The sequence below is a fragment of the Cupressus sempervirens genome, chromosome 3 (genome assembly GCF_028749045.1).
Source record: "Cupressus sempervirens isolate cs-2001-9-10 chromosome 3, ASM2874904v1, whole genome shotgun sequence".
NCBI lineage: Eukaryota > Viridiplantae > Streptophyta > Pinopsida > Cupressales > Cupressaceae > Cupressus > Cupressus sempervirens.
Window position 1 is genome coordinate 898,068,727 of NC_143120.1, and position 21,916 is coordinate 898,090,642.

General features: G+C 34.6%; 1 protein-coding gene across 1 annotated transcript in view; it reads right to left on the reverse strand.

The window, feature by feature from the left end:
• Positions 1 to 21,916, reverse strand: part of SRD2 (snRNA activating complex family protein) — a 123,976-nt gene that overhangs the window by 12,974 nt on the left and 89,086 nt on the right. Inside the window, exons 5-8 of the mRNA XM_089822418.1 lie at positions 21,001 to 21,214; positions 20,669 to 20,757; positions 20,441 to 20,525; positions 6,606 to 6,701 (exon numbers count right to left, since the gene is read on the reverse strand). Of these exons, the coding sequence (XP_089678544.1) occupies positions 6,606 to 6,701; positions 20,441 to 20,525; positions 20,669 to 20,757; positions 21,001 to 21,214 (484 nt within the window). The remainder of the gene's footprint in view (positions 1 to 6,605; positions 6,702 to 20,440; positions 20,526 to 20,668; positions 20,758 to 21,000; positions 21,215 to 21,916) is intronic.

The following is a 21,916-nucleotide window of genomic DNA, read 5'->3' on the forward strand; positions in this document are numbered from 1 at the left end:
ATATCTAGCAACATCAATTAAAATGAATAAGCATAGATTGATAACCTATATCTATCTAAATCATTCTTAGCTTGTGGTATCATTGAACACACGATACTATGTCATATTACTAAACCTGTGATATGACATATCACTGATATTAGTGATAACAATATTGCAAAGAATACAATACACAGGTTAAATCAAGAGAATAATTAAATTCTTCATTTATCCAAGTTGTGACTCATAGGTACTGGTATTCCTATATCACAACATGATCCTGAGTTAAGATCTACCAGAAAACAAGATAAACTCCAGAGAATAATAAAATTCTTCCTTTACCCAAATTGTGACTTACAGGCATAACAATGTCTACATCACAATGTGATCTTGAACTCATCTAGATCTTACAATAGATCTCTATTGTTTAGCAAATTATCTAAGAGATCGTCATCTCTCATAATGTCTTTTATACAAGTGTTCATTATCTCAAAGATCGTCACCTCTTAGATAATGAATACAAATGGTGGAGCCCATAACAGTCAATAGCCTAACAATAAAATTATTTTATAATAATTCAAAGAATACAAATGTATTACAATTCAACCATACCAAGTCTTTTCTTGAAGTGCTCTATTTTTACTCGAGAGAGAGGCTTGGTAAGAATATCTGTTGTCTGATCTGCAGTGCAAATGTATTCTAATTTTACAATATTCATGTCTACCATATCTCTTATATAATGGTAAAGAATTTCGATATGCTTAGACCTGTCGTGAAAAGCTGGATTCACGGAAAGCTCGATTGAACTCTGATTATCACAATGAATAATCATAGGATTTATGGCTTGACCAAATAATCCCACAAGTAACTTTCTAAGCCAAACTACTTCCCAAGAGGCCATCGCTGCTGCAATATATTCGGCTTCTATGGAACTTTGTGCTATTGAAGACTACTTTCCGCATATCCAAGATATCATTGCTGAGCCTAAACTGAAACAACATCCTGAAGTGTTTTTCTTGTCAATAACACTTCCAGCCCAATCTGATTTTGTGTATCCATGTAGTCCAATTCAACTTTCTCATACTTGAGCCCAACGCTAAGAGTGTCTTGTAAGTATCTCATGATGTGTTTGACTGCAACTAGGTGAATCTCCTTTGGTTGGCACATAAACTAACTTAAGATATTAACAGCATAGCAAATATCAGATCTTGTATTTACCAAATACGTAAGGGACCCAATCATTTGTCTGTAAAGAGTAGAATATATGGAGGGTGATTCTGCTGCTGCTTAAGTTTATGTAGATTAGTCTCGATGGGAGAAGACATAGGTCTGCAGTTCCACATTCCAAATCTTTTCACGATATCTAATATATACTTTCTTTGATTGAGTATGATGTCAAAATTCTGCCATACTTCCAATCCTAGGAAGTAATGAAGGAGTCCTAAATTTTTCATCTCAAATTCTCTGATTAGATCTTTCTTGCATTGATCTATGAGATGATCATCACTTGTTATTAGTAAATCATCAACATACAATATCAAAATTACCATATCATCTTTATCCCTTTTATAATATAGATTTAGATCAGCTTCATTCTTAGAGAATCCTAAGCCGGTGAGATACTTATCAATTCATTCATACCATGCCCTTGGAGCTTGTTTAAGCCCGTAGAGAGCTTTCTTGAGCCTGCAAACAAAAAATGTAGGGTTATGAGTTTCAAATCTTTCAGGTTGCTCAAAGTATACCTCTTTTGTAATATTTGCATTTAGAAATGTTGTTTTTACATCTATCTAATGTACTTTTCATCCCTTCGATGCTACAACAACTAGGACTGCTCTTACAAAGGTGTATCTGGCAACAGGAGCAAAGGTTTCTTCATAATTAATCCCCTCTTTCTGAAAGAATCCCCTGGCTGCAAATCTAGCTTTATATTTTTCAATGCTACCGTCAGCAGCATGCTTCATTTTAAATATCCACTTGGAAGAAACAACAGATTTTCCTTTAGGTCTTGGAACAATTTCCCAAACATCATTCTTCATAATGGATTGGTATTCTTTCGTCATAGCATCCTTCCAAGCTGTATGTTTAGTAGCTTCTAAAACATAGGTTGGTTCTGATTTAGACAAATTATTCATGTTTGTTGCATAACTAGAAAATCTTTTGAGTCTTTTGCTTTCTCTGAAGGTTTCAAATGGTGCAGCAAAGTCTTGTGCTTCCTCTACTATCTTAATGGCCCAAAGCGGTCTTTTCTTAGAATTTTGAGTTTCTTCAAGATTGAGATTTTGAATTTCATCTTCAATTTCTTCAAATGTTCTCCCTCTGAGACTCAGATTCAATATTTTCTTCATAAATAGGTAAGGGAGAGGGATCTCCAGAATTAGGCTCTTTTGAAAGCTAAATATTCTTCAAAAATTACATCCCTACTAAGTTCAATATTTTTCTGACCAGGTATGAAAATCCTATATGCTTTAGATGTTTCACTATACCCTACAAAAATACCTTTCCTCCCGCAAGGTTCTAACTTAGTTCTCTTATCTTTTGGAACATGAATATATACTAGGCACCCAAAAATCCTAAGATGGCTTATATTAGGTTTAACCTTAGTAAAGACTTTTTCAGGGGTTTTATCTCTAAGGTAGGAGTGAGGACTTCTATTTTGAATATAGACAGTAGTACAAGAGACTTCTACCCAAAGTTAATATTTTAGATTTTGATCAAATATCACAGCTCTTGCAACTTCTATAATTGTCCTATTCTTCCTTTCTGCTACCCCGTTTTGTTGTGGGTTATAAGAAACAGTATACTCCCTCTTAATTCTTGTTTCTTTACAAAACACTTTAAACAAATCTGAGGTATATTCCCCTCCATTATCAGTCCTAACAGTTTTAGTTTTATGTCCTGATAAGTTTTTAGTTAAAGTTTTAAATTCTTTAAATCTTTTAAGAATTTCTTCTAATTCTTTACATTTTAAGAAGTAAATCCAAGTTTTTCCAGAGAAGTCATCTATAAAAAGTATATAGTACCAGAATCCTCCAAGAGAAGGAACAAACATAGGTCCACATAAATCTGAGTGGATTAATTCCAAAATATTGTTAGTTTTTCTAGTGCTATCATGAAATGGACTTTTGGTGTTCTTACCCAAAGCGCATCCTTTGCATATGCTTGAGTGATCTTCATTCAATTTAGGTAAACCAGTAACCATCTTCTCCATAGTTGATAAGGTTTTGAAATTTAGATGTCCTAACCTTCTGTGCCATATTTCGTTTATATGAGCAGCTTCATAAATTAAGGCTTGAATAGGTCGACTAGGTTCTGAATTTAATTCATACAAGTACCCCTTTCTTTGACCAATCAATTTTTCTTTCTTAAATGAGTTCTTAGACCAGGTCATTACTTTACCGTCCATGAATGCAACATTATGTCCATTATCTTCAAGTGCTATAACTGCGATTAGATTCCTTTTTATTCTTGGTATATAGAGTACTCCTTTGAGAAGAAGAGAACTACCCAACTTTAGTTTCAAGGTGCAATTTCCAATTCCTTTGACAGAATGTGTTGAATTATCACCTATGGTGACTTCATCATTAACTTTTTTTGATATAGAGTCTAGTGCTTCTCTATATCCTATAATATGTCGAGATGATTCACTATCAATTGCCCATGCCTTACTTAAGACTTCATTTGATAGTGCTGAATACAATACACGATTCTCAAGATCATAGTTAGGTTCTTTCCTAGTAATGTTTGTACAGTTTACTTGTTGTTTAGAATTCTCAGAGAAATTAGATCTGTATTGTCCAAACTTTTTGCATTTGAAGCATTTTATTTTGGATAGATCTTTCTTAGTTTTGTCATTGTTTTGATTACCTTTCTTCTTCTTGAAGTGCTTCTCCTTACCTTTATAGGAATTTGTGTTGAGAACATGAAGTTCTTCGTCTTCAGTTTTCAACTTTTCCCCTTTCTTAAGTTTTTTGGATTCTTCCTGAAGACAATCTCCCTTAAGTCTATTGAAGTCAGGAAGATTGTCTCTAGCACTTACTCCTTGTGCAAATGTTTCCCATGAATCTGGTAATCCATCTATAGCCATCAGTGTTAATTCTTTGTCATCAATTATGGTTCTTATACTTGCAAAGTTCATCTATTAGACTGGCAACTCTTAGGAAGTAAGAATTCATTGATTCTCCCTTCTTTCTCTATATAAGATTTATTTATCTTTTTAGTGCGAGGACTCTAGTTGCATTGTTAACCTCATATGCATTCAATAATGCATTCATCGTATTGAATGATGTTTGATGTTTCGTTAGCATGGGTACTATTTCACTTTTTACTCCATCTAATATGATCTGCATGGCTTTCTTGCTTCCTTTACTCCAGATAGTTTTATTAGGTTCAGTATCAGGTAGCTTGTATGTTTTATCAACTAACTGTTTCACATCATTTTCTTCAAGAATCATTAGGATTTTGAATTTCCAAGCATCGAAGTGTTCTTTCCCATCAAACCTGTCCTCAGGTCTAATTGTGTATGTCATTGAAGATAGGAGAATGTTGCTAGATACACTCAGTCTGATTGTTTAATTTGCAGAGCCTAAGTTCGACTACCAGAGCTCTAATACCATGTTAAGTTTTTGCAAATTCTGTGTGATCAAACTGAAACAATACCTTCTCCAATGCTTGCTGAAGATTATCTTTGTTCAGCCTTGTCTAAGAGATGTTAATAATGAAATTATTATTCTGAAATCTTTTATTTCTAGAAGTGTTTGAATAGGGCAGACTTGCTTAAAGGAGCAGACTTGATGTTATTTGTGTGTCCTTTAACTACAACCACACCCTTCATAAATACCTTACCCAAAGGGCATGCCCCTTGAAGGGACATGACCCTATCTAGGTTGGCCCATAAACTCCTCCTCATAATCGCCTAAAGGATGTAATGACATGTAAACAGTATTAACTAGGATTAGTTAAGGTTAAACACTCAAACAAACAAAACCTAAGGGAGACACTGATCATGCCTACCAAAAGGAGCAATATAAATCTAGGCTTTCATAAGGCATCAAGAGAATGCTAAGATCTGTGCGATCTTCGCAGTCAGATCAGTATGTTGATCAGAGTTATGGATTTAACACCATGAAGTGGCATTTGAGACATCTTCAAGTCTATCTTTGACCTTGAGACCGTACACCATTTGCAAGACTTGATATTGCACCTTGAAGTTGAGAGATGACCAAGAACTTTTCAGCAATAGTGAAATCGGAACACAATCTTCTCAATCCCACTCTGATACCATGTTAAATTTAGTATCAGATTAACAAAATTGCTTAAGTAAAACAAATTCTACAAGATCATGCAGTATATACCTTGGGAAAGCCTTCAATTTTGAAGGTGAAAACCCCAGCAATGAATCTTTAATTTTATTGATCAAAATGATAGGAGTCTGATTACAACTTTACCCAATCACTAGGCAGAAGAATGACTGCAAACTATTAGAATATATCCAACAGCTATATATGGATCTAATCTGTATGATATAATGTAGATCTACAATATAGATCTTCTGACCTCCTGTATCCAATTGATCTGGTGCTTCTTATTGCAATTCAATTTGCTACTCCATGTTGTAGCTATCACTTGAATTGGATGATTGAATGAAGCATTTGATCTTTCATTAATTTGTGCCTTAAACCTCCAAAAGACATATTTCCTAGTTGGCCAACCACCTTATAACAATTTTATTTTATTTTTTAGTTTCTTCCAAAGAAGCCGCCACATATACATGTTATGTGAGGCCAACCAGGCATATGAAGGTTCCGACTGAAGCTAAACAGTAACATCCCTGCCTTCTATGCATTTATGACCAAAAGACCTGTAGATTGTCTTCTCTAGGGTTGACTGACAATTAAGAGGGGGTATTAGAATATTTTGTTATTTTTAGTTTTCTACTATTAGCTAGCTTCTTAAATTCTTCTATCACTGATCATTTTGGAGTTTTATTTATTATTTTATTTTGGACTTCTATTTTTGGAAGACTTTTGCTTCAGTTTGAACCTCTTGTAATGATCTATATTTTCATTGTGTATCATTCATCGAATACATCAAATGTTTAAACAATAGTTATATACCTGTGCTTCTCTTGGGTCACTATAGGTTGGATAATATAAATTATTCTAGATACAAAATTTGGATTTCATCAAAGAAGAACAAGCAGCTGAATACTTTTTCTGTTATACAAATTTGATTAGCTTCCTTTCAGATGCAATTTAATATTTCCTGAGGCTTAATAATAATAGTACACAGTACTCTCTATTTAAAAAATATCTTCAAAGCAACTTTTTGCAACTTTTCAAGACACATTTTGAGTTCTATCAACCCTAAATGGATAAAAAAATAGAGAATAAGACTCAAAATCAAGTTTGTAACAACATAAAATGAAAGAAATATAAAAGAACTTTAACTAGTTTTATTTTAAATAAACACATCCTAGGTTTTCAAGGTACCCAAACTACACACATTTACAAATTCAAAGAAAAGTATATCTCAAAGCACCATGCTAATCACATATCAGGATATTTGCCACTAATGTAAAAATTGAATATTAAATTCACTACTTACAAGCATCGAACTTATCATACCTTATGTTCCTTCCTTATATTGTGATAAAACTCAATACACAAAACAATTTCTGGGTAATGCACTGGCTCATGCTCAATCTGGTTTGTTGTCTTTGTCTGCATAAAGATATAAAAAACATTAGATAAGAAAAAAAAAAATTTGTTAATGTCCAAAAAGAGACCACAAAAGGGTCTAAGGGACTGAAAGCATATAACAAAAGGCACTGCCAAGAGCAAGATGACCAAGCAGTGAGCTGAGAAAGAACAAAAAAGAAAGCAAAAGACACAACAAAAGAAGAGGTTATACAAAAGCCATAAAACATAGAAAAGTCAAACAAATTTGATAGATGAAATCAAAATAGTTAATCGCATTGCTCCAAAACATATGTTGCAAACAAATGGCAACAAAAAATGGTTGGAACTCCATTATGAGATCTGACATAGTATTGTGTCTAAAATGTGTTCAAGCTCAAGGATTTACAATACCTCTTGCAATGACAAGAAATTGTTAGTTATCCTTTTCTAGTGCTAATAATTCATAAATACAGGAAAAAATGTGCACTTTATTATTGAAGGAAAAGTTCAATATATACAAAGAGGATTCAGTTATCACACTTAATTGATCATGTCAAGCATACCCAAGCTGTAATGTCACCTTGTGGGATGATTCTTTAACTTTCTCTTCAATCACAAGTTCCATTAAATAAGAAAGGTAAGATAGATAGAGATATAACTTTTACCAATTAAATGTCTTTAAGCAAGATATAAACTGATGGAGATACTGCAATCATGTTAGAAAATATTTGCAATAAAATGGCATAAGACCAACTATTTCTATTAGGGTTTAAAACCACACAAGTACAAATGTGTATAATCATCGTAGTTCATTGGATAAGTCAAATCACATCATCAAATCTATATTCATTTTTTTGTAGTCAATCACAGTAGGTTTTGAATGAGGTAGCATGAAAGATTAGCCCAAAGCAGTCCTCACGGTGAGCCCAAAGGTGGATTTTATACCCCATTGGCCCCAAGTCACAAGCTCATTGGGCATCCATCATGGACTGGCCTACCTACACACTCGCCTTTGCACTCCCTATTCATGTCTCCTTATTCATCCTATTATGACTATGATTGGTCCAATAATCAACCATCATAGAGGTTGAAAAGGAAACCATAATAGGATCCCAGAAATCCTCCCATCTAAGCCCAAGAGTGGACTTTATACCCAATTGACCCCAACTGACAGGCACAATGGACATCCATCATGGGGTGGTCTACCTATTGCTTCCAACATTAAAAAAAAACATTAATGATTTAGAATTGTATTTCACATCATTAACTAAACCAAACACATAAGAGATTATATGAGCATATTACTCATGCATAAACAGCAGAGTTGCATGGACACCGGTACGGTATCGGATACGGGTACGGTATCGGGTACGGGTACAGTGTCGAGTACAGGTATGGCCAATTTTTGAGACCTCTTATTTGGGAACGGCAAATACAACACTCTTAAAACATATATATATATAAACAAATTTTCAGAGTCATTAAAGAAGTTTTTCATTATAATGAAAGCAATATGAACACATAATTGCGACATATTCCAAAATACTATAGTTAGATATAGTTTTATTATTAAAACAAAATTCAAATACAAAAATAGTTTGGTAGAATCACGTGCTATCAAAAATATTATCAATGTTCTCTTGAAACTCGAGATCTAGATCATCAAGATTCTCTAAAGAGTTAGGATAGCTGGATTGAGTATGACCACCACCTTGACTCTCAGAACCCATTGACGATTCAGCGAAGGGTCCTCTGACCATGTCAGAATTCTCAACATTGAGGTTGAGATGTGTCAATGCATTTATGGATACATCAATGTCACTTATCTCAGGTTGTATATCCCAAAGTCTATTAGGTCCTTTGATGTAGTCTGTAGAGGAATGTGACAATAGACGAAGATTAGAGTGCACATAGACAAGGTCCTCTTCTTTGCTGGCTGCCAACCTATTTCATTTCACAGAATGGATAAAGCCATATGTACTCCAATTCCTCTCAAATGCCGAAGAACTAGAAACCTACAATAAAAGAGTTTTATATTATGATTTATAAGTTACAATTACAAAGACACAAACAATCAAAAGCATTTGAAATAAGAAATAATTCTTATTAGAATAATTAGTATAAAATCAAACCTATGATAGAAGCTTGATTGCTAGCTTTTGCAAATGTGTAGTCATGGCACCATGGAAGTTCTACCACTTTATAGGATCCATTTCTTTTTTATCTGCCATTGCATCAACATCTGCATAAGTTCCATCAGAGGAAGCAAATGTCCCAAACTCATCTCGAATCTCCACAGCAACTCTAGGATCTGTAAACATTTTCTAAATCTTTTTTATATCCTTCAACAATCTCAACATCCCTATTTGGTGCTGTCCTATTTGGCAATGCTAACATATCAGCATGGTAGTACTTAGGGTTTAAAGCATAGGCCAAAAGTTGCAATGGAGTTGTCATTTTATCCCATCTTTTTTTTTATTACATCATATATTTGCTTATAATAAAATTCAGAGGGATCTTGCTCTTTTTCTATAATAATATCTATAACTTGCTCCACCATTGTATCTATGCAATCATAGATGTCACCTAATATTGGCTTATCAGTATCACATCGACGGATCAGGGTGTATTGGCCCAATGAAAGATAGTAAATATTCTATTTGAGCCCACCAATCCTCATCAAGAATTAACCTCCTGACATTATTTGCTCTATCTGTTTGTGATTGTCTCCATACTGTCCAAATGTCCCTAATCACCATAATTTTCAAAGCTTGTTTGACATCAACAAGCCTTTTGAGAACAATGTAGTGTGTGGCAAAGCGTGTTTCAACCACCTTCAATAAAAATAAAAATAAAAACATTTTAAAACCATATAAATCTTAAATACATTTCAATAAAAAAACAATATGAATATTTTTGAGACAAGACATTTACCCTTAACAACTCTAGCTTAGGGAATTGTTTGTAAATGGCCTGTGACATGTGATGATTACAAATAAACATCTAAATCTCTTTGGCTTCTTCATAAATCTTTTGTATCCATTAAATTTTGCCTATTTTTTGGAGCATCAAATTCAACGAATGAACTACGCAAGGAGTCCACCAAATTTTTGGATATCTTGCCTCCACGACCAACCCAACTGCTCTGCATACTTTTGCATTATCTGTGATCACTTGAACAACATTTTCTGGCCCCACAGATTCAATTGCTTCAATTAGAATGTTGGCAATAAACTGTGTATCTTTTTCTTCAGCCTTGCATTCCACTGTTCTCAAAAACCTTGCCCCCTTTGGGCTCATTGCAACCACATTGATTAGTGGTCTATTTCTAGCATCCTTCCATCCATCACAAATGATGGAAACTCCTGAAATTTGAACTGCTCTTCTTTTTATGAGCACCAATGTAATTGAATTGATTTCCTTGATTCTTCTCCTTCAATCTGCATGCTCTTATTTGAAATCTGCGTACCAATATTTCTTTAGTATCTACATGAATACAAGTACTAACACATGTTGTACATATATATCTGCACCCATACAAAGCTGTATATATTCTATAGATCTGAAAGATTCTTGTGATTCTCTGCTCTTAATCAATCTGTGATATCCATGTAATTTCTCCCTATCAATGCCCTTTTCATCCTCTTTAGATCATCCCTTTAAGCCACTTAGTGTACCTCTTCACCAAAGAGATGACACTCCAACAAAGTCTCTAATCTCTCAGAATTTAAGAGTTCAATCCAAGTTGAGGAGCATATCAAAAAAGTAAAAGGGGAGAGGGCAAAGATAGATATTGTTTAAGGTCAACACGGAGAACTAATTTTTAGGAAAAGTTGCCTTTTTGCTTTTCGCTTTTACAAAAATTTTGTATTTTGCTATGCTCCAAGGGGACGCATCCCCTATGAAATCCCACCCAAACCCATCCCTGGGACAATTCGAGGATAGGAATTTGTTGTCCCCAAAGGCGTCCCATTTTTGTGAAATCTGGTATCATCCCTGAATGCCATTTTGGGAGCAGCAAAGTCCGTGGGTATGGCTAGAAGCCCTCAAGACAGCTAAGGGACAACTAGAAGTCCCCTACCCATCCAATGGATTTCTAACCATCCCCTATGGCTCAAGCCATTTTTCGTCTACCAGTGTTAAAAACATTAGGCATACTTTTAATTTGAAATCGTGATGGTGCCCACAAGCATTTGAATTTTGTTATTTTGCTTATCAATTCAAATGTGAAATCTTAAATTAAGTCCAATGCTATTTATTAAGCTTCTAAAATGTCAATGATGAATGCTTTATCAATGTTATGATATGCATATTTGAAACTTCTCTATATTCCCTATTTTTAATAGTCGTCCCCTATTGTTACCTATAAATTGGCCCTAAATCATACTAGAACGAAAAACACATACCTATCCACTAAACCATCCCCATCGTCAAAACTCCATGGAACATATGTATTTTGGCATTTAGAGGCCAATCAGAATCCTACTTTTTTGTTTTCTTTTTCTAGATTTGGAAATATGCTTTTGCTTTGTCAATTTCTATTTTTTAACCTTTCTATTTTTGGAACCATAGAGATTGTGCCTACAATTGAGAAAATTTTGAATATTCTGGATTTCTAGAATTCATAGAAATTTGTGGAAAAATATAGTTTCCAAGACCAAGTTCGTCTTAATTGAAAAACTTACTAAGTGTTTGGGAATTCCTTAGTAGGAGATGAAGTCCAACTTCTCAAACCAATGTCAAATCCACCCAAATAGTGTAAGTAAACTACTTTAAATGTCATCTTAGATGCACCTATTCAGCTCCTAGCGAGAAGGAAGAAGGTTTTTCCTAGGGGGAACATCAACAGAGTACTAGAAGGGATCAAGCAATCCATGGTGATCCCAATAGACCCTAGCAAGGTAGAAGTCTCAAGAACCAATCGCAAGCCTGACCTGAGCAAACCAAAAAAGTAGCAATGACACTATGAAAACAATAGGCGAGCTAAGCGTATATGTGACACCCATCACCAAAATCAGCAAAAGCCTGAAGGCAATGAAGGTTCAAAACCAAATCAAACATGGCCTCAAGCCTGAAGGAGCGAGCTCCAAACTCTACACAAACAATGTTGTGTGGGATAAATTGATTGCACCGAATGATGCGGTGGAGGAGAAGAATTTGAACCCACTCGATAAAAGCCCGATCATAGTCCATCAAAGAAGACCCCACACCACTAAACCATAGAGAATAGTACGTCTAATAAGCATGTCCCTAAGTGTCATTTAGGATAAAGTGTCCTAAACGAGTCCAAGAGAACTTGACTGCAAGTATATGTATGAGGAAGAGATCTCCACCTCCAAAACCTTGAAGATATGGAGGTGAAAAGTCTTAAGCGTATTGAATACCATCACCTTGGTCTTCCTCAAACTAATTGTCAAATACCGCAACTCACAAAAAGACCCCAAGTGTCATATCTACAACCCCTCTAGCGAGGCGGCCAAAAGAACCATGCCATCCAAAAAAAAAAGAATGGAGATCATAGCTTGGTGGTGAAGGCAATCGTCCCCACAAAGGGTATGGTCATGAAGGTACCTCTCCATCTTAAGATGGTCAAAACGCTCTTGTAGTCTCATGATAGCAGCCAAAAGAATCTCAAAAATACTAATATCACAAAGCCCCTAACATAGGGTTGACTTTAGGTGTTACATCCCATTTTTTACTTTTAATTTAAAAATGTTTTGAAAATAAATTATTGTCATTAAGGTCTCATGTGAATTGAAAATGGTTGATTAAATTGGTTATTCATTATGATTTCACGTGAATTGTAATGGCTGGTTAAGGTGGTTACTTGTTATGATTATATCATTTGCATTAAAAATATTAGAAGTGTACTTTCACTTTGTTATTTTCTTTGCATGTGGGCAACGAAGGAGGGGAAAGCATAGAGAGGGAGGGATTGGGGCATGAACACCAACCTGCTGCCGAGTTTGTCAGGTATTCGTCTAAACCCACCTTTGCCAAGGAAAGTAGAAGGGCAGACGAAGTAATACCAAGTTTCCACTCTAAGCTGACTAGGCCATCTCATTTAAAAATATATCTATAGAAATAAAAAATTGTTCTCTTTAAATTGGATTATGGATGCTCTGCACTATCTGATGTTGGATGTATTATATTATATATATATGTAGACAAACTAATATGTACAAGTATACGTAAATAGCGTATCGCTTATGTTGGGTGGATATTTTGCAACCGACAGTTTTGGGTAAAAATCCAATCACAAAATAGGACGACCAGTCACAACATGTGAGACAAAGTGTCTCCTACCTTAAAGGGAAGGCTCCTCCTTCTCACTGTTTCTTGGATCAACTCAAGGTAAGCAAAAAGTCGACAGATTTTATAAAATGGGTGTTACCAATATCCTTTCTTCTTATCTTCCAAGAAAAAATCTACTTACTCATGAAGCGAGCAATGGGTAGGGTGAATCTCTAACTACACTTCTATCAAGAGCTGGAAATAGTGATACCGATAAATCTTCACTAACTCAAAGGCTAGCTGACTATATATCGCTTTGGCTCTAAGTCCAGTCGTAATTCTATATAGGAAAACTTTACAATTAGGGCACAAAGACTCCTAAAAGTAAAAAATAAGTTAACTATTTTGCGAATTAAAAGATAAGTAAAAGCTACAAACAAAGCTTCTAGTTATATATTTCCACAACCACTCCCAGTCAAAGCTTCAGCTCCGATTGCTTCTTAAATCACTAAGCTCTTTTATTGAACACACAATAATAACATGAATCAAGAAAATAGGCACAAATTACAGTCAAAGCTTCTAATTTTCTCTATCACAATTCTTCCAATCAAAGCTTCAAATCCAATTGCTTCTTTTATTCACTTTTCTCCCAAATTCGTACTACACAATCAAAGTTATGCTTGCACAAATGTGGCAAAGCTTTCTTGCATACAACAAAAGATGATTTTTACAATGAGGGGGCACTCCTTTATATAGGCACAGGAGTTGAGAAAAAGGTGGAGGAAAAAGTGGGAGCAACTCAACCAACTTTGAACTAGTCTAACTAAAAGAGAAAATATAGGGTTATATGCAACTCGCATTACATGTAATTACACATCTTCATGTAATACATCCTCTTCAAAACATAAAAGAAGAAGAAAAAGAAGACAGACAAAAGAGAATTGAAACAATCCTACGGATTGTTCTGAAAGGCCGTGTACTTGGCGATGCAATCTCGGATGATCATAGGATAGGAAGTTCCTGTACTTTGTACTGTTGCATTCATTTTGATAACCATGATGTTGCGTCTTTTGATAACCTCTGACTTTGATGAATTGTCCGTTGTCATTTGAAAACTTGATGTAATGCAACTTTTCTCGCTCAAGTTGTCGTGAACTCTCCTTTGTAGATCATCACAAACTAGAGTCTTTGACACTTTGAAAACCTTCTTGACGATATCCAAATCTAAACTCGAAACAACTTCCCATCAGCATCTTAACCTCTTTCTTTCTTTTTTCTTTTTTGACATAATGTGCTTGGCGCATGGGAATGCGTGCAAATGGAGATTGTTGATTTCCAAAATGTGACTTGGGATTTCAAGATGTCATTGCACTATAAAATGATTACATGTAAGTGCAACATGTAACAAGGGATGGAAGAATGAGATGGAATGCAAAGGCAAATGGAAGATGCGTTTTACATGTAAGTGCAAATAGAAGAGATGCAAAGCATGTAAGGACATGGGAAGCGGAAAAACATGTATTTATCATGGAGGCGTGAATACATATGGAGAAGCAAGAATGAAAATGGAAGCAAAAAATGGGATTACATGCATGTACAGATGGTGAATGAGATGAAAAACATGCAATCGCATTTGTCAGATGAGATGTGATGTTTTGTGACATAGAAAGATGGAGATGGAACGTGATGATGCTTTCGCATGAAGTGAAACAAAAAGTTCTTGGGAAAGAACTTGCAATTTCTCCAAAGTGGAGAAAACCGGCAAGCACAAAACATTAAAACTTAAAAGAAAAACGTACCTTTGGAAAGTGACTCAAAAATGTCAATATGCAATGCACTTCAACACTCAAATTCGAATTTGGAAATTGGGGAAAAACGAAAAATAAGAAAATGAACAATTTCTTTTTTTTTAAGAAAAAATGCACTTTCCATGGCATTGATTTCAACAAGTGGCAATCATCAAGCAATAATGTGCATGGAAATAGCAAGATAAGCACGAATAGATGAGCAAGTTCGAAAATGTCCACTTACTTAGAGGTTAAAGAGCCAAAATAGCAAGTTTTATAGACTTGAAGACCAATTCTTCCTCAAATCTGGTTTTTCAAACTTCTTCTTGACTTTTTTCGTACTTGCATTCAACAAAAATTAATGAGCAATTAAGGGTCGAATTTGACATGAAAGTGCCAAATAAATGGTCTCCAAAAACAATATCATGCATTTAAAACTCAAAAACAATCCCTCTTAATCAAAGGTATGGGCTGGAAAGGCATATTTTTGAGTTTTTTGAACAAAAAATGACTTTTTTATGCAAAAATCTGAGCCGTTTTTGCAAAAACGTGGCCAAAAAATGCATATTTTTGAGTCATTTTTTACTTGTGAATGCAAAAAACAACTTCCCCAAATGCAAATACATGGATCAAAATGCAAAAACGTGGCTCCAAAATGCATAAAAGTGGACTTAAACCCCAATTTTCTAGGCATTTTAAGCAAAATCATTATTCATAAAAAGTGAAACAAACACGTTTTGGCTTCTAAAGTTGAAAATGTGTATCACAATGCAATGACAAACACTTAAAATGTCAAATCGATTTGGATTGGAGCAAAAACATGGATTAAAAATGGATTTTTTTTTAAGATCTTTCCAAAAATGTGCCCTTGGAGGGAGTTTGGAAAAACTTATTTTAGCTTGATAAATCCATTTTTGATGTTAGAAAATCCATTGCCAAGCAAAAACAACCCTAATGGAAGAAATCTCATGCAAATCCATTGAGAAAATCTCAAGTTATGATCAAAATCGAATTCTTGGAGGGCAAGAACATGTTCTTTAAAATCGGACTTTTTGGAGGTCACTGCACATATTAAAACATGTTTTTGGTTAAAATCGGACCTTTTTGGGTCAATTGCATGTTTTAAAATGTGTAAATCATCAAAATCGGACCTTTTGGGTGCTATTACATATTTTAAGTTACATCTCACATTTTAGATGCAAAGACATTAAAACTTCACTTTTGATGCAATTACACCAAAAAGGTCCACTTACATGATAACCTTTTGATGTAATGACATCAAAAAGGTCCACTTTTGATAACAAATTGAACTTTATATGCAGTGACATGTAAAATGTCCACTTTTGATGGATTTTACAAGTAAAGACATAAAATGTCCACTTTTGATGGCTTAAATATGCACAGACATGAAAAAGGTCCACTTTTGATAGATTAATACTTTTAAGTTGAAAATTATATGCAATGACATGTAAAAAGTCCACTTTTGATGGATTTTACATGTAATGACACATAAAATGTCCACTTTTGATGACTTTAAGTGATTTAATTAGCACATGTCAATTTAAATTTATTAAAATATTGCTTAAGTGGGACATTAATTATATTTACATATCATATTAACAATATAACATGTAAATATCAGTTAAAAAGTTGTAGTATTAAAGTCCTAAAGTCCTCGAGGATATCTATACAATCTAAGTTGTAGTATTAAAGTCCTCGAGGATGACTTCTCCAATCATAGAAATCTAGGTGATGCTATCGTACAATTCACATAAGGGGTCCCTGTCAAGGCTATTGTGGATAGCATAGAGGAAGGACGTCGGAGGGAAGAAGAAAACCCTAAAAAAGATGTCTCTAACACAAGTGACAATGCAACATAACCAGACCAACACGAATCTAGCGGAGACATCCAATAGGACAATAGAAACTGAACCTCGAAGTCTGTCACTACCAAGACAAACAACCCCACCTAAACCTCAAACCTCAAGAGAACTAATAGTCTCATTCTAGAAAGATGACATCAAGTGAAAACTAGCGAAGGTAGGAAGAGGTTGAATTAAGCTCTCATGGGTGAGGAATAGCAAATCTGAGGAATCCAATGTGTCCATAAGAAGGCCAAGTGAGGAACAGATTGAACCATTGTAGTTCCAGCATCAAACCTATAAATCCTAGGGCTTCGAGACACCCCCTAAATCCCAACCCTTGGAGTGTCACTTAGCGGTCGTAGTCACGGGTCTGGTCTCTCCAATGGGAAGAAAATTGTCTCTATCACAGCCCTAAGGTTTCTGATCATAGCCCACTAGTTGTCGCAACATGCATCAGCCACAACAGTTCCAGCATGTTTAAGCTCTGTAACCTGAGATTTAGTGAGATCCTCGACTAGAAAAATCTTAGTTGGCAAAGGGAAGGGTTTCCTATGTGCTTTGAGCACACACAAACAGTCAGCAGAGTTGAGGAACTGCAAGAATAGTGTGGGATCATACCCAACCCAAGCCCTATCGAGAGAAATATCTGGAAGACCAAGCTGATAGCTGAGGAAAGCATAAGCAGCATCTAAAGGATCGATGATAATGGACAGTACATGAACTTTCAAGTTGATTTCCCATGTTCTCCTTGTACATTCCTCAACAAGTTTTGATTGTACCAATTCCTCAACCCCTATAAGAGAAGGACCAAAATTGCCGCAAATAGTCACCCACGATTTCAGCTGTCTCTCTGTCTCAGCTTTGAGCGATTCCTGTTCGTTCTCAAATTCTGATTGGATTTGATGAGAAGAATTCAACTTTAAAAAAAAATTAAGTCTGAAAGAAAGCAAATCAATTCTAGCAAAAAAGAAAAGGAGAAATAAAAAACAAGCTTTTCATCCAAGAGGAGAAATTTGATCCAAACAAAAACAAAAGAAACTCAAAAAAACAGAAAGAAGGCAATAAAACAAAGCACGTTGATTTCTTTTTGGCTATTCACAACTTCTATAAATACAAGTCTTGGCTTTGCATTCATTCTCAATGTTAGAAATGCAGGTTGTGGAGTTCAACATTTAGCAATTCTTCTGATTTCAGATCAACGTGAAGTTAGATGATGACTTCTGAACTGTCAAAAGATGAATTGCATAAGACAATTTCATGTTTTCTGAAGTGTTCTGTTAGAATTTCCACATTCTCTCAAGTATATAAGCAATTTTCAAGCCAAATCTCCTCGTTTTCTTAATGTCTTCCAATCCAACTAACAGGTTTATGAAGATTATTTGCTGACTTGATGAAATTTCTTAATCTATATTCGGGATTTTCCGATTTTAGTCTGCAAGTTCTCACAGAATTTATAGAGAAATTCGTCATTGTTTTTTTTCCATGTTACAGACCTGATTCCTGATGGAAAATTCAAAATATCATCAAATTGAAGGAGAATTTTGGATGAAGAAATGCAAAGTGAAACAGAATTGAACTTAAAACTCCATACTTTGCAATTTAAAACAACTACCTTTCCCCTAGTTTATATTACTTTTGCAGGAGGTAGATGACAACTCAAGGGAGAATTTCAAAGAAAGTGCAGATGACATTCCAGAACAGAGGAGCACAGTTTGATTCCGGCATATCATCAAAATGGAAAAAGGTTGGAGATACCAACCTCGGCTATGTGGACCTCGTAGATTTTAAGAATAGAATGTATGGTCTTGACGGATATCTTCCTTCACATGCAGCTCAAAGAATGATAAGGAACAGAATTGTTCAATCAGCTGGATTTCTAACAGCAATACAGAGCACTGAATTAACTGTAGAATGTGCCAGACATTACAAGATCCTGGAAAGACAAATTACAGTACCTAATGGAAAATTCTTGGCCTATCATGGAGAATTAGCCATCAAAGAAGCTTCTGGTATCCAAAATACAATTCTACAGTATAAAAAAATAAAGAAGGAGCTTTAAAATTTTATCAAGCACAGTCTGATCTCTTTGCAAAGATCAACAAGAAGCAATGGTTGCAAAAACCAAGAGCTCATCACAGCAAAATTCCCAAGAAACTTCTTTGGACAGATTTGAAGGAAATGTATGGAAATCTTGTCTTTTACTTAATGAGTAATGGGCACAACTCATGGGCACAACTCAGGCCTTCCCATTTGAACCGAGCATGTTTTATTTTATCAAGAAAAAAATAACTAAAGTTGAGATGATCAACTGGGCTAGAATTGTCAGTGAAATTTAGATGAGCGGCTAAGAGTGTTGGAACACACAAAGGCTTGTAGCATGAGTTCCTACCTCATCTACATGCTGGCAAGATGTTACAAGAATCCAGAATTGGATTACATAAACAAAGTGAAAAATAAGAAAGGTCAAATAAAAGTATTTGATTGCTACCCACAAGTGCATTCAGAGAATAATTTCCACTTCAAAAGAGTTAATGATGCACCCTTCATGTACACTGCAAGAAAATTGCAGAGAGTCACTCATCAACAGTACTCACAGAATGCCAAGAAGTTGATAAGCAAATTTGGGTCTTGGTATACCCAATCCCCTAGGTTCACCTATTTGAGAATCTAAGGGTTTGCAGGATGTCCTTACATACCAGATGATTTAGGTCTGGTACTGGATTATTCTTATGATTTAGGATGAATAATATAAGAAAGAAATATTCCCCAAACGTACCAGAAAAATCCATAAACTAAAGAATAGTTTTGGGTAACTTTTTTAAGTTTGGAACATCCAATTTGGGATAAACATTAAAAACCTTTCCTAAAAAGTTCTAATCAAGCATGTTCAGAATAAAAAATTGAACAAGTTAAATTCAATTTTTTTAATCTTCTTTTTAAAGCGTAGGTTCAGAAATTAATAGAAGGGTGAAAAATGAAAAAACAGGCTTCTAATTTTTTTGCAAACATTGTATTGGGAAAAGATATGGGGCAATACATATATACACAATCACAACCAAAAGCTTTTAAATGATGTAGATGATTTAAGTCTAAAGTAAACCTTTAAAAAATGTCAAAATCAAAAATCCTTCCAATCTATTTGTCTCGCCATATACTGTAAATCTAGGTGAATGTTAAACTTCCACTAAAAATGAAAATCAATATAAAGAGAAATAAAATAATAATATTCTGCTGAGCTAGATAATGAAAAGCTCAAAACATCAATTCAAGAGACTGAAAAAATAAAACTAAAATTGAACTACACTTGCATCGGATTATGAAAATTGACATTGCCAATAATTGATTTATCAACGACTGCATCATCCTTCTAGAATAAAGATACTTGATTCTATTACTAAACAAACTTAAGTTCCAATTCATCAAAGATTCATATACAATCAATTTCAAAGGATTTCTCTCCCAAAAGGACTTAGACTAACACATGTTTTAAAATTTAATGACAGTGTAAGATCAAAGCTTTTTAAGAATGGGAGTGTATTCCCACTAAGCATAATGCTTATTAGAGGAAGTTTGTAACTATATATACAATGCTTATTAGAGGAATTTTGTAGCTATATATAACCTTTTTATGTCACCATTTAACATTGGTGTCCATATCATCTTTCACTCTTTTCTTTAGCATTTCTCATATGAATCCTTTATAAATTTGAAAAAATAAGCAATTGGTCAATTAAAAATGCTAATGCACAGAAGCAATCCTTATCAATCCAAAATGAGCATAAAAATGATACAACAAAATAATTAGTGAAGCTTGAAAAATTAAAAACCAAGTGATGGGTTGACTTTCCACTAGAAAAATCTGTATAAAAACAAAATGAAGTCAAAATGCACAAACCTTCAACTTAGAAGTGATGAATTTTAAGGATTTCAACCTTTCCATATTATCATACTTTGTAGATGTGCTTTCTTGACGTTTTGATCTGCAATGAAATGCAGGATAATCAGTCAATGACCGAATTACATTGTGCATGCGATGGGGCACTAGAAGACCATAAAAGAAAACCTTGAAACTGTTAACAGAATCCTGAACCTAAAACAACTTTAGTCACAACGGAATGCATACATCAGTGAATGGAGTTTGGAAGTTGCTTTGTCTTCCTCTTGTTGACATTTTATTTTTGCAAGTGACTCTGCCTTCTGTATCTCATCACTCTGATTAACAAATCAATGATCCAGAAATGTTAGGGTGAAGAGAAACACCACTGTAATATCTATTGTAGAAAGACTGACTGAATTATGTTAGATTATACATCCAAACAGAAATATGAGATAAAAAGGAAAATTAATTAGGACAACACATGCTTAACCAAAGATTGAGTACATTTATTTTTTTTTAAACAAATCCTGTAATGTAAAAAATAGAGTTTCTTGAAAGAAGTTTTAGAATTAAACAACCTCAAGTTCTGCAGCTCTTGTCTCTCTGTCATAATGTCTTCCTCTTCGCTTTTTATTTGATCTACTATGAGCAGCAATGCACTGCAGACTTGGAGCAATATTTTCTGTGTCAACAGTTAAATCTGTATCAGATGGAGCATTGCCTTGAACTTCCTGCCCTGACTCTTCTCCTTGAGATTGGCCTTCACCAGATTGAACATGATTTTGTGCTACACTGCAAAACATATAGTGTAATGTATATGGTTATGCTATGAACTTAATGTGTTATTACAAGTGAGCTGATAAACATATCCAAAAGAAGGAAAATAAATACAGAAATTGAAACAAACTATAAAAGTTTATTTACAACACAATACTCATAGAACCTTTCCAGCTTTGGCCTATAGCCAACCACTCCATGAGATTACTAGTCAAGAAATGTAGGCATATCATCTTGCTTTTATTGATTTCCTTATTTTTGGCCCATTATACTCATCAATCACTGCTTCTCATCTACCACAAAACGTCCATGAATTCTGAAGTCCAAGAGGTCATAGGTCAAGAATTGGTGAAACACAATAATTTCAAACGTTGAAGTTTAAAAGCAAAAACATAGAACAGATGATATAAAACTGAAAGATAAATGGAAGTCCAGAAAGGTCGATTCTTCATTCTAGAAAGCAAGGTTGTTATTTTGGTTGCCTTGCAATCAAAAAGTCTGAAATCATCCAACATTACATAACTTATAGCTGTCACTGTCTGTGAAAGTATATTAGTAAAACTAACACAGGAGCATCCTTGGGTTGTTGGCAATCTGCATCGCCCAAAAAGACTTCCTTTTTGTTTATCTGTTTACTATTCATTGGGCAGTTTTCATGTTGTTTTAGCTTGTGATCGATCCAGCAGACTCATTTCTTATGTGATCCTTATAGCGTGG